The sequence below is a fragment of the Cottoperca gobio genome, chromosome 13 (assembly GCF_900634415.1).
Source record: "Cottoperca gobio chromosome 13, fCotGob3.1, whole genome shotgun sequence".
NCBI lineage: Eukaryota > Metazoa > Chordata > Actinopteri > Perciformes > Bovichtidae > Cottoperca > Cottoperca gobio.
This window is the reverse complement of record NC_041367.1, coordinates 11,983,810-11,996,960: the sequence shown is the minus strand read 5'-3', so window position 1 is coordinate 11,996,960 and position 13,151 is coordinate 11,983,810. Positions and strand designations below refer to the sequence as shown.

Here is a 13,151-nt window from a genome sequence, read left to right as displayed (position 1 = left end):
GATGTGATGTTGTAGTGTGTTTGACCACGTGTGTGTCACAGAGCTCCAGCTGTGTCGCCTCCGTCAGTGTGATGGAAGAAACACTGCATGTCAACATATGTATGCTCTGCTCCCTCTAAGGTTTGTACTACTGCTGTGTAACTGTATAGATTTTGATTGGTAGTATTTCTTGATTTGAAGTGTCCTGACCACGTGTTGTGTTCATGTTCATTGATTAGTGATTGTTCACTGTTATTTTAATTCTTTTTACAGACGTGTGTGTTCTGTTTAACTCTCTGCCGCTTTCATTTGATGATGTTTCACAGTCTTGTAGATGAGTTGATGGAGGGTTTATTGTGACCAGGCTCTGTGATTAATCCAGATTAAACACTAAAGAAACAGTTCACATAAATTACATATTTCCTCACGTACTTCTGCTGGTATTTATGTACAGTAGGTAGTTTTGGTGGTTTTTTGTCACTGAGATTTCTGTTTTCATCACAATTGAGGAGAATGGAATTTAATTTGTTCTGCTCACAGCATTGAAAAACGATATTACTTTTTTTTTTACAGGAATCTTTTATTTAGAATTAAACAGTTTTAACTTTGTGGTAAAGAATTACACCGTGTTTTTTTCGGTAAGAGCTTAAACAAATAGTCAATAGACAGAAAATTAATCTGCAATAATTTCAACAACTAGAGGCTAGCAACCTGTGACGTCATCCACCTGTAATGCTCATGCATACTTCAGCGTTATTATGATTTAAACGGGTTAGTCATAAAACTAATTCACCCTGTTTAGTTGTCATGAAGGCAAAATTGGCTATTGAAACCAAAACCGTTTTTTGTACCAGCTGTAAACATGTTTATTTCTGCTGTACATTCGGGCATTGTAACATTTGTTCTTAGGGCCAACCTCAAGTGGCCATTTGAGGAACTGTAGTTTTTGTCTCTTCGCGTTGGCTTTTTGTTTTAGCACCGGAGGTTGCAGATGGATTAAAACATTGAAATGCAAACTAAAAGAATAGAAACCTTTTTTAAAGGAAATGTAAAGAACAGAGACATAAATCAAGGATAGGAATGATAGAAGAATATCTGTCTGTCTTCTATGACAGTAACCGACCCTCTAAGGCACTCATCACACACTGCCTCCTCATCGCTCTTATTTCAATCTTTGCAGGTTTTTTTCCCTTTTTTTTAAATCCCACTCATGCCTTGTTCTTCACTGTGAATTACACACCATTTTTCCACTGTCATGGCCGCCCTTCTCTCTCTCATCTTCTCTCTCTTCCTCTTGGCCTTTATCTCATTTTGACTACATCCTTTATGCATATTTGATGCCTTCTGCCCTCCTGTAATAGGCTGTGTGAATTAAATGATGATGTGTAAAAGATATGTGCTGGATATTAGACTAGAGGCCATTATAAAAAGAACATTGGAAACATTTTAGTTGTGTTTGTGTACTGAGTGAATACACACACACACTGAACTTGCTGCTGCTTCTCACCAGTTCTTTTTTACTGAGCCACAGTTTACGATCAAAATCTGTAGATGAAGGCGAGGACATTTAAGTGTCAAGCATTTGATTCACATGTTGTGCTGGATGTTCCTTCCTCCCTCTCTCTCTTCAGGGGCTGCACAGAGGAGTATGAGATGAAGACCATGGAGCAGAAGCCAGAACCTGAGCCTCTGGCAGCAGGCTACAGACCCTCCCCTCGCCCGACGTGGCGATGGGACAGCCCCCCCATTCCTCCAGGGCTCCACAGTGCCCCCAACCCGCAGCGCTGGGCCCCCATGGGTCCCCCACCTCCTCCACTGCCCCGCTCACACAAAACCCTGATGCCTGTTCCCTACAGGGAGCCCCAGCACCTCAACTCTAAGAGGTGAGAATGTATTAGTGACATTAGATTACAGAAGAGACTGGATTTCAATTTTGTTTATAGATTATCTTTTGGGCATTTTATTAATTTATTTGATAGTGATAGGGGGAAAGAGATTAGGGGAATGACATGCAGCAAAAGGTTCAGCCAGCCGGAGATCGAACAGGGGACTCGTTGCTCAAGGCATTTGCGACCATGTGGTATATCTCAATAGTCAAGGGGTTAGGGCAACCACTTGACTATTGAGATCGTCCTCAAGGTATTTATAGAAGTGTACTGATATTATCGGTAGTATCAATGTTATTTATATATTATCTGATATTGATAGTAACCTGACGTTACTCTCACCAGTACGTTAAACAGGATGCTCCTCTATCAAAACTAAATGTTTCAATTTGTCAAGTCATGACAACTGCACGGGGGGTTAATTTTTATACAACTCACCCATTTAAATTGTATTAAGGCTTAAATGTATTCTGCATAATTAAGGACTGGGCCCGCTTTGAGTGACAGGTGGGCGCTCTAACAGGTTGCTGGCTGCTAGCTATCTGCTCGGCAGCATGTTTATTACTTAATTTAGATAAATGTGTTCCTGTAGTAGCCAAACTCATATGCGTCCCCTCTCTGTGGTCTGTTTGTTGTTCTGTTGGTTAACCAACAACCTCTTTGTGTGTGTGCTCCAGGCCAGTGAGCTACCCAGAGAACCACTACAGCATGTCTCCTGCAGGATTGCTTCCCTACAGAAACCCCTCAGCCAGCTTCTCCTCGCCCTCCTCAGGCCTGGTCGGTCTCTCCACGATGGGGCCGCCTGGAATCTCACCAGGCCCCTTCGTACGCTACAAACCCTCCCCCGACAGGTGTGTTTGTGTGGCCTTTTGTTCTATGAGCTCTCCGCCGTCACACCTGTAATCTTGATTAAACATGTCCAATGTCGCTCATAACAACAGTTTTGTGTGCTCAAGGTGGGTTATATCCGTTCATGAGATGAGGCTGAATAATGTGTTCAGGTCTGCAGTTAAACGTGTATGAACACACTGTCTCCTCGGGGAAGGATCTGTTGTGTGGGCGGCTCTTCCGCACTGTGTGGAGGTTGATAACATCTCACCCAACCGGAGAAATGGGTTTTATTCAACTGCCATCAGAATGCAAAACTGGAAACAAAAATTCAAATCTAAGCACTATATTATTTAGGGCTTTCTTTAGAGTTTCATTTTAGTGTATGCGTGTGTTTCAGTTAAGATAATCATCTCTGTCTGTGTGTTTTAATGTGTTAAGTTTGGGAAAACCTACTATATACTACTGCTAATTTACCCACATGTTAATAATTTCATATATAACTCAAAGTGGCATGAATGTGCTTATTAATCAAATGCCGTCCCTCCTCCTATGATCGTCTGTGTAGATATGGAGCAGGACAGCGCCCCCTTCTGCCCTATGAGCCCCACCTCAGTGTGGACGTCACATCCAGCGGAGAATCTTCCTCAGGCTTCACCAGTCAGGAGAGCACCATGGAGCGCTGCAAAACAGGTACACCACCTTTTTAAAAATAACTGCGAGCAATTAATGTGCAATAAATTGTTTAATTGCTGCCACCGTCTGATTCTGCAGCTCCCCTCAGTTCCTTAGAGCTTCAGCGTTTAGCTTTTTGTTTAGTTTTTTGGCAGCAATGTCATTTTTTTTATTCACTCTCACAGGTCACTTCAGGGGTTTCACCCACAGCCGGCTGCTGTTTTTAGCACAAAGCTCTAAAGAAACCCACCGTACACCACCTGCTCAGCCCCAAACAGCAGACTGACAAAGTTACCCACTCGCTGGTGAACATAGTGTAGCAGATATTCTTCTCAGGAGCTGGTAGAGACCAAAAACTGAGCTAAAAGAGAGTAAATAATATTAGACGACTCCAAATGACTGATGCAGTTGCTCCGTATTAGGGGAGGGAGACAAAGCGAGAACAGAAAGAAAAGGAAATTATTTAAGAGGCGCTGGATTATTCGAACAATATCATATTTTTATTATTAACAAGATATCAATATATCATTTTTTTTAATATCACGGTTATCAATACCGGTCATGTTGCGACACCCCTAGTTGCACAGTAGAGATGACAGTAGGATTTTGTGTTGGCGGGTGGCGGTCAGTGTTTAAATGTGCTATAAGTATTTAATCCTCTTTGCCAACCATAGAGGTTCAGTGTAATTTTCTTTAATCCTCTGAGTGTCTGTGTGTTTTCTGTCTAGAGCCCCTCTGGCATCTCCCAGCATCGTCGTCTCGGGGACCGGGGGGTGGAGGGGGGCAGAGGAGACTAACCAGACAGGATGTCCCGGGGAAAGACTCTCCAAACAGACACTCGAAGGTCAGACTCGTCATCACCCCGTCTTATTTGTTCATCTTCTTTCTTCCTCTCTGAGTGCGTCTAACCCTGTTGTCCTCTGCAGGGCGAGACTCCATACTCGAGCCACTCCAGCAGTAACACTCTGTCCAGTAACGCCTCCAGCGGCCACAGCGACGAGCGCTGGTTCGACGGAGGAGCAGGAGGAGAGCGAGGAGCCGGCGGTTGCCTCGGCGACCCGGCCGACCCTGACCCCGACCATCTCAACAAGGGGGGGTCTAACGACAGCGGCATCGATGCCTCGACCCACTACAACAACACTCGCTATGTAAATATGCCAAACAACCACAAGCCCATACACTGCTTTGGGACCTACGGCGGCGTCCAGGAGCTGTCTGTGGGAAGGAGCAGCGGAGAAGTAAGGAGACGAGAGTCTTCGCCCGTCACACCAGCCGCAGCCAATCAGAACAAAGGGTACCGGACCAGGACATTCCCGCCTCCTGGCTCCAGCGCTGATAAAATGGATGCTTTTAAACCCAGGTAAGAGGCCGACTCACTGATGAGATGCATCTTTTATTGCATTTTTATGAAACTAACATTAACTAACATTAACCTCAATTAACGACACGGCAGATATGTGCTGGCTTTTATTGTATGGACGGAGTGCTGCGTCCTTAAATCTTGCAGTTTAATGCTGCTCAACTTAATGGAGAATGTGTGTAATAACTTTAAGGAATCTTTAATGAGACGCACCAAGCAGCCATTATGTGCCAACACCAGATTCTTTTTAAACAATATTCTGATGCATGAAAATCTATTTTAAAGGCTTCATCAAGGATTCAAAGCAGCCTAATCCTTGTGAAACACACAGATTCATCATGTGATCTCTTCTGCTGGTGCCACCCCCCACGTTATAAATGCATGCAAACATAAGACACATACACAGGCTTCGACCGCTCTGTGTTGGATTAAAACAATCTGTGTTTAAACCCCGAGTGCAATCGACTCTGATGTTGCAGTCTGTGGGATGTGTTGGACCATCAACATAATATTGACATTAAATTAAAACCGAAGGACACAGATGATTCATCACAGGTATTGTGTACAGTTTGACGGATAGTGTTGTAAGGGTTATGGTTTGTTTTGGTCACTTTCTAAATGATAAATAGGTCAGTTCAATAACGTGAATGTTTTAATATTAATTAGTTGTGTGTTTGGAAGTGTTAAAGAATTGGTTTGATGGATAAAAGACACCTCTGGTCGCTTGATAGATGTGGTAGTTGTAGTTCATAACTCTTCTGCTGTTTGCCTTTTGCTCTTAATGGTCAGTAGTAGCAAAGTATCTGCTGTGTGACACTGTTTCTGAACAGACAACACTACCTCGACTCTATATTATTAGTATTGCATACTCTGTCATTGCCTGATCAATAACGAGGAGGAAAGGAAGACGTATGCTACAAGAATAAATTATGCTTTTGTGGAAAGACAAAAAAGAGCAGTAAAAGAAACTCAATTGATCAAAACAAAGATCTGTGTTTTGATCATTTGTTTATGACAGATTTACATGCCAGAGGATCATATGATTATTATGTCTTCTCTCTTAAAGGAAAAGTTTGACATTTTGGGATGTATGCTTTGTTGTCGACAGATGGAGGACGAGATCACGCTCGTATCTTCTCCCACCATCAGATTGTTAGCGTAGTTTATCACAAAAGCTAACCTGGCTCTGACCATATGCAACAGCATCTCTGAAGAGCATTCATTAACACACTGTTAGGGTGCTGGTAGGCTTTTTTTTTTATTATTAAAATTATTAAAATTAAATAAAATTAAATATTAATGTCAATGAATGAAAGGGGCCCATCATTAAACCACATCATGTACAGTTTGAACATGATGTTTGTGTTAATCAATTGTTCTGCTAGAGAAATTGAATGAAATGTATCCTACATCATTATCAACTATCTGTGTCACTATTGAACTAATAATACCGTAGTTTCCTCTGAGAATCTTCTTTACTACTAAATTGTTTCAACCTTTCATTTAAACTGAAAAGGATTTCCGTCCTGTACGCGTGTGCAATTGTTTGTGTCATTTTCTGTTGGCCATTTGTAATTGTCACTTCAAATGTTACCACCAAAACGCTTTCTGACGCTAATTGTATTCAAGGCAGCACTTTTTCTTGTTGTTGTTTTACTACGTTGTTGTTGCATGTGATGCAGTAACCGCGTGTATATCTGTGTGTCCTCTCAGGGCCTACACACCGCAGGGTTACAAGACTCCGACAGCTGAGAAAGCCCGGCCCGTCCGAGCCGCTACGACAACACCCACTTCAGCTCATTTAAGCTCCATCCCTTTGTCCAGCTCCGCACCCAAGGCCTTTTATGGGAAGAGCAGGCCAAACGCCTGGCAGAACGATGACAACAACAGCCCGTCGCCTTCAAACGCAACCACGACGTCCAGCTCTGAAAGCAAGAAGTACGTTAGTGTTCCCTCCGCTGTTAGTTGGGTTGTATCGAATATTTTGAAGCCTCAAACTTTCACTCATAACGTTGAAAATGTAACATTTGAATGCTCCTGTCAGTTTAAAGCCTTCTGTGTTTCTGCACAGCGGCAGATAAGGATTAAGGCTTCACTAATATTATTAGTATTATATGTTTTGGAGAATGGGTTCCAGTCGTGGCTGCGTGGGATGATTTTCGACTCGTGTGATCCAAACATTACCAATAACTCCAAAGTGTCCAAAAGTTGAAAGAAAACATTTTTAAAACATAGATGTAATCATTTACAAGAATCACAACATTTAAATAAATATTCTGCTTCAATACATATTTGTTGTTGATTAGCTTTTCAAAAACATTTTGCTTTCCCACTCGCTGTACACAAACATAGTTATATTCATCATCACACGACCCAGAGGTTAGGAAACATGACGCTCAGCTCATTTCAGTTTTAGATTAGGAACATGGAACAGTTTCAGTTTCACAGTTTTCAGCAGTTTCTTAAACACTAACCTGTAAATGCTTAGGGGTCAGTGTGGGGAGAAGGCACACACTATCCTTTGTGCTTTTGGTGCTCATGTCTCGTGTGTCCAGGCAGGTGGATACGAACTCAAAGAACGTGTTTGGACAACCTCGGCTCCGAGCCTCACTGAGGGACCTGCGCTCTCCACGACGGACATACAAAAGCACCATCGAAGACGACCTGAAGAAACTGATCATCATGGACAACCCAGGAGAGACGCCACAAAGAGATCCAGTGAGGAACACACCAACACCTGACACTGGACAATTATATCAGTCAGCAGTCTCACTTTAGTTGGTTAGAAACTTTATTATCCACACTGTGGGAAATTGTCTTTGGCTTCACCACAATCAAGGAATTACTAAAAAGTAAAAACATGGAGAGCTCGGAGTTCAATCCTGCAATCAAATACAGTTCAATAGGCCAATTACAAAAAGTGCAAACTCAGCAAGGGGCGGGATTGGAGGGTGTTCACTGTGTTACAACTTAGTTATCAACATGTATTTAAATGAACTCTTAACGAAAGTTACTTTGATGAACTTGCACACACAGCTGTCTGATCCCCATCTCTTTTCTACCTCAAGTCTCCCAGACGAACCTTGCAGCGCACCTTTTCAGATGAGTCGCTGTGCAGCGGGCGCAGAGAGGCCAGCTTCGCCAACTCTGAGAACCCGACGACTCCCACCGACGTACTGTTCACTTGCACGCTGCCCACACGCAGACACGCCGTCTCCTCCAACAACATGCAGAGCAAGAAGGGTGAGTTTAAACAGCATGTGGATAACTTGCACTGCTGTGTTGAATGTATTATCTGCCAAGTTTACAAGCAGCTCAGTAAAAACAATCCTATTATGGTTGTTATGCACAAATTATTTGTTGCTTTTATCACTTCCACAACCTTGTAGTATGTCCTTGTTTCATGCAGAGGTTGTTTACTCACTGCAGCTGTTCTCCTCTCCTGTCCCTCAGTGGCTCTCTCTGCCTCGGAACTGTCTCTCACTGAAGTGAGAGACAAAGTTCCCCCCCTGAGGAGACTCGATCCCGGGCTGATGCCTCTTCCTGACACAGCCTGTGGACTCGAGTGGTCCAGCCTGGTTAACGCGGCTAAAGCCTACGAAGGTGAGGAAGGAGACACTTCAGGATTAGGTTCGTTCAACTCAGTATGAGATTCTACATGTGATATGTGGGGGGTTGTTGATTTTTCTTTTATGGTTGAGACAAATTCTGTGGGTTTGGATGTGCTCTGAAAGTTGCTTTCATTAACCACTTTATTCACTCCTTGCATCTCAATCATCAAATCCACCACCGAGCTCAAATACACAACGATGTGCAGGAAAAGCATGCATTCCCATCACACATTGTAGACTTTAAATATGCACAAAATAATACCTCGCCGGCTACATTCATGAAAATGCATCATGTAAATAACAATATGTAAACAAACGTATCAATGACATAGATAATATTTATGGCAGTTAAAACCTTCATATCAGATTCATCTATGGTTTTATTGATCAATTTAATGCCAAACAAATCTAAATTTCCCAACAATATAACTGCTCTGTTGTGGGATTCATATATCACTACCAAGTAGAAAAGTCTTAAATCCCTGGTGGATGTGAGAGATTGTCTGATTGTCTGGATGTTGGGGGTCGATCAGTTTGTCTCGGCTCTCTTCTGTCACCTGACACTCCTGGGAAAGAAGGAGAGCTCAACTCCCGCTCTGCTTCCCAGCCACTGTTTGTTTTCTGTCCCTCGTGTCTTCCGCAACCACAAAGACGATCACAGCACCGACTCAAGCCAACACTTGATCCATAACCTCACCTGCTGCCAGGAGGTGTGATTGTGTCGTGTATCCCGAGGGACTCTTGGGTAAAAATAAAAGACTTATTTATGCAGCTTTTTAGAAAGTGCGATTATGTGTCTGTTGCAGAACAAAGAGCAGTTTCCCTCTTCTCACTGACTGAGCCGCAGGGTGGGGGTCCGGACATGAGACCGGTCGTCAGTCCAGTTCAGTTTCAGACTCCTCAGACTCCACGGACCACGCCGACCTTCAGCGGGTAATTTAACTTCACTGTTTGTGTTGTAAATGAGCGCAGCCAGAGAACTCTTTGTCACTGCTGCCACCTGGTGGTCATTTCCATATATTGCCAGTCTTTGAATTGAATCCCCAGCTTGTCTACCCCTCTGTGTATTCTCAGCAGAGTAAACAGTTGTAGCAGTTTCTGTGTTTATTTGTTCTGCTATGGAGCAGCACTCAATATATTATTGAAACTGAAGAGCTTCAGTTCAAACACAAACAAGAATGAATGCAAAACCTGTCCTCTCTAACCACCGCCATCACCTGTGCAGCAGTGTATGTGTTTCGAGTGCTGTGATTGTTGGCTAGTAATCTGTGCTGTGTGTGTTTTACAGCGACGACGTGCCCAACAATTTGTCTGGTCGGCTCTTTAACCTGGAAGTGATGTTAAAACAGCTGAACAACGATCTGGAGAGAGTGAGAATCTTTTAGTTTTTTTACAATTTCAAATCTCAAAAGAAAGATGAAAAGATAACAGTGAAGTTCCATCTATTGTCCAGTCAAAGTAACCGTTTCTCTTCTTCTCTCCTCTTTCCCCTGTCTCTCCCGCCACCAGGAGAAGCATGATAAAGTCGTTCTGCTGGCAGAGATGGCCAACCTCAGACAGAATAACCACCGCTTGCAGGAAGAGAGCCTGACGGCCAGCGAGCAGCTGCGCAAGTTCAGCAGGCTTTATACTAACACTGACAAGACAGAGAGTGACAACGAGGCTCACTCCTTAACACACAACACTGACTCAAAGAGGGAGTGATACCTGCAGAAGAAGAAGAAGAGATCCCGGCCATACAGGGGGCGACTTGCACACACAGCGGCGGGCGGCAGAGGTCACGATGATGTCTCGTCACTCAGCTTCCACTGGACTGCCTTAAACTGTAGAGAGAGCAAGACAACAGACAATCTTGATTTTTAAAATGCAAACACTCCCAGAAAGTCTCACCAAGCAGAGAGCCTCCCTCTCTATTCTCTGAGCCTGTTTATTTTTATAAACTGAAGTCAAAAAGTCTTATATACTTGTCATATTACAAATACATATGCTACTATGCCAGAGGGAGCGAGTAGGAGAGGAAACTGTTTTAGAAAATCATCACCTGGAGAGGCCTCATACTGTTCCTGCAGCGAATCAGCCAAAAAAAACAAGACTCATTACGGACTGCATCTCCCAGAATGCACTAGAAGTAATGGAAACGCTACAGACATGGTACTGTAGATACATGCCTGTTCTCGTGTATCAATATTACCTATATTGTACTGATATTGTCGTACTAAAGAGGTGTGTGTGTGTGTGTGTGTGTGTGTGTGTGTGTGTGTGTGTGTGTGTGTGTGTGTGTGTGTGTGTGTGTGTGTGTGTGTGTGTGTGTGTGTGTGTGTGTGTGTGTGTGTGTGTGTGTGTGTGTGTGTGTGTGAGATGATGGTACAGCGTTATGGCACAACAGTGTTTGTGCTCAAGGCAAGATGCATTTTCCTACCCTGTGGTGTGAGTGTGAGAATGTGACGGTCTGTTATAGGACGTTTTGAGTGATGAACAAACTAGTTTACTGTAAAATGAAAACTTGTGGGCCACAATATTTTTCTTTCCTCCGTTTACATGGATGAACCTGTGGCCCCTTTTTAGATGTGAAACAAGCCATCGGCGTGTTGAGCGAGTGTAAATGGTCGATGTCATGAAGCTCAGTGATATTAATCATCTTATCTAATGTAGTGCATTACTTTGAATTTAATTTTCACTGTTTTCAGCAGTGCCGTATCATCTCAGATCTTAATGTACTGGATCATTATTTTAACCTTGAGTCATTATCCCAGAACTTCTTTGAACTTATCTTTTCTTTCTAATATTTAAAGCAGTTTTGTAACCTTATGGCGGAGACTTTATGTTAAATATGCCGTTATTAGCTTAGCATGAAGACTGTAAACATGTAAAAACAGCCAGCCTGGCCTCCCAGCACCTCTACAGCTCACTAATTAACATGTTAAATGTTTGATCTATTTGGTCTGATCCCAAACAAACTTTAGACTATTTGTTTTAGCGAGTAAGAGAGAGCAGCAACTTCCAGTAGTCTCTGCTGATCGTCTGGTCCCAGGGTTACACCAAATACTGTGACCAATTTCAGCCCTCTGCAAAATGTTGCGTGTTGTCGTTTCTTTTTAAATCACAGTTTATCATATACTTGGTTTTTGATAGCTGTTACCAAATTACCGCAGGACGGACGGAGCCAGGCTAGCCGTTTCACTCTGTTTCCAGTCTTTATGCTAAGCTAACAGTCTCCTGGATGGGGCTTCATTTGGACATGAGGGTGGTGTCAATCTCCTCATCTTACTCGCCACTAGAAAATGAGTAATGGTATTCTCCAAAATGTTAAATTATTCTTATAATAGTCTTCTTTGCATACGAATCTAAACTAAGCTCCCACCCGTAACGTGTGCTTACAGAAAACATTTACTGTACATGAAACTACAACACTGAAGCTCCTTCACATCAGAACCAGTCTGTCTGTGCGTACGAGAGGATTTGTCCCCGTGTTCTGTGATGACCCAAATGAACACATAAGACACTATTTATACTGCTAGCTTGCTTAATGATATTGTCTACTATATCTATTTTTCATACACAAATAATGTTTTTTGGACGCTGGTACTGAACGGACAATACATCCCTGCAGAGGATGACTCTGGATCGCTGATGAATCACCTGCCACTCTCCCATCAGGACGTTTCTTCTTCCCTGCTCTGACTGGAAATCCTAACTGGCTCAGGTTCCTCACAATGCCGTTAAATGACACTACACCATCAGTTAGGAGCGGGCGATGTGACACATTGAAGCCTGAGACCATGTAAATTTGTGTTTTGCCAAAAATGTTTATACTATTATCCCTTTTAATATCTCTTGGTGTATTAGGTCATTGTGTTGAATTGAATTTTAATACTTTGTTCAAAAAGGCAGTCGACTACGTTTATGTCTTCATATAAAATGTACAGAAGCCCTGAGAGTCAAGTGAGAGAAAACATTATCCAGTGTTTGCATCTGTGAAAACACTTCTTAATTAAGTCACAGGAGAGGAAACTATTTAGATCAGACTTAGAACAATGTATTCTCACTTGCCCCTCAGGACGTGGATATTAGATATTGCTGTGAAAATAGATTTCATCCATATTTCCCTTCCATAGTGTCGATTGCAATTTCTAATTTCGACACAATACCTTGAAGAAATCTCAATATTAAATACAATTTTCGATACCACAATGCAAAGAACTCAAGAGAAGAGAGCAGCTGGTACTCGTGTTTCGGTACTGCGGAAAATGAGTATTGAAATCGTTTCAAATATTCAGTATCGATACTTCGATGATTTTTACTATCGCTCACTCATTCTTTCACTGACACACGAGGGGACAAGTGTTGTAGTCAGCCATTTCCTCTGCTTTCACCTTCTTTATTCCTCGCCTAGTTATTCACTTTGAAACCAGTAACATTTATAACTTGTTGGACCTTTTTGTTTGGGTTTCATAAATGCTACTTTTACCAGTCTCTCATGAACAAATGCAGGTTCAGATTCTCCTCAAAGAAATCTTTTATTTCCTGCTTGGACATTTTTGAAAGTGACACTCCTGTCGTTTCTCCTTCATGCAGCTTCGCAGGTGTAACTGACTTTAGTATCTGCAAGTCTCGTTAGTTTGCTTATGTAAAAGGGGCAAAGTTTGTTCATGTTATGTATAATTTTAAGCTATTTATGGCATACACAACAAAATAATGCATTATGGTTAATGGTAACATTGTATAACTAGGTTTTTTTTTTATTTAGATGTTGAATATTTTGATAATTTATTTTTTAACACATTCCCACTGTTGCAAACAATAGTGAAGATG

At 42.3% G+C, this 13,151-nt stretch overlaps 1 protein-coding gene across 3 annotated transcripts in view; it reads left to right on the top strand.

Annotated features, from left to right (window-relative positions):
- Positions 1-12,225, top strand: part of sipa1l3 (signal-induced proliferation-associated 1 like 3) — a 91,098-nt gene extending 78,873 nt beyond the window's left edge. For 2 of the 3 annotated variants that reach the window (XM_029445600.1, XM_029445599.1), the window contains 12 exons: positions 1,611-1,862; positions 2,543-2,716; positions 3,262-3,386; positions 4,097-4,212; positions 4,295-4,728; positions 6,442-6,666; positions 7,284-7,446; positions 7,797-7,971; positions 8,182-8,358; positions 9,146-9,272; positions 9,628-9,709; positions 9,849-12,225. In XM_029445600.1, the coding sequence (XP_029301460.1) occupies positions 1,611-1,862; positions 2,543-2,716; positions 3,262-3,386; positions 4,097-4,212; positions 4,295-4,728; positions 6,442-6,666; positions 7,284-7,446; positions 7,797-7,971; positions 8,182-8,358; positions 9,146-9,272; positions 9,628-9,709; positions 9,849-10,043 (2,245 nt within the window). In that variant the 3' untranslated portion in view covers positions 10,044-12,225. The remainder of the gene's footprint in view (positions 1-1,610; positions 1,863-2,542; positions 2,717-3,261; positions 3,387-4,096; positions 4,213-4,294; positions 4,729-6,441; positions 6,667-7,283; positions 7,447-7,796; positions 7,972-8,181; positions 8,359-9,145; positions 9,273-9,627; positions 9,710-9,848) is intronic. The other variant, XM_029445601.1, reaches the window with a different exon arrangement.
- Positions 12,226-13,151: the final 926 nt, after the last annotated feature.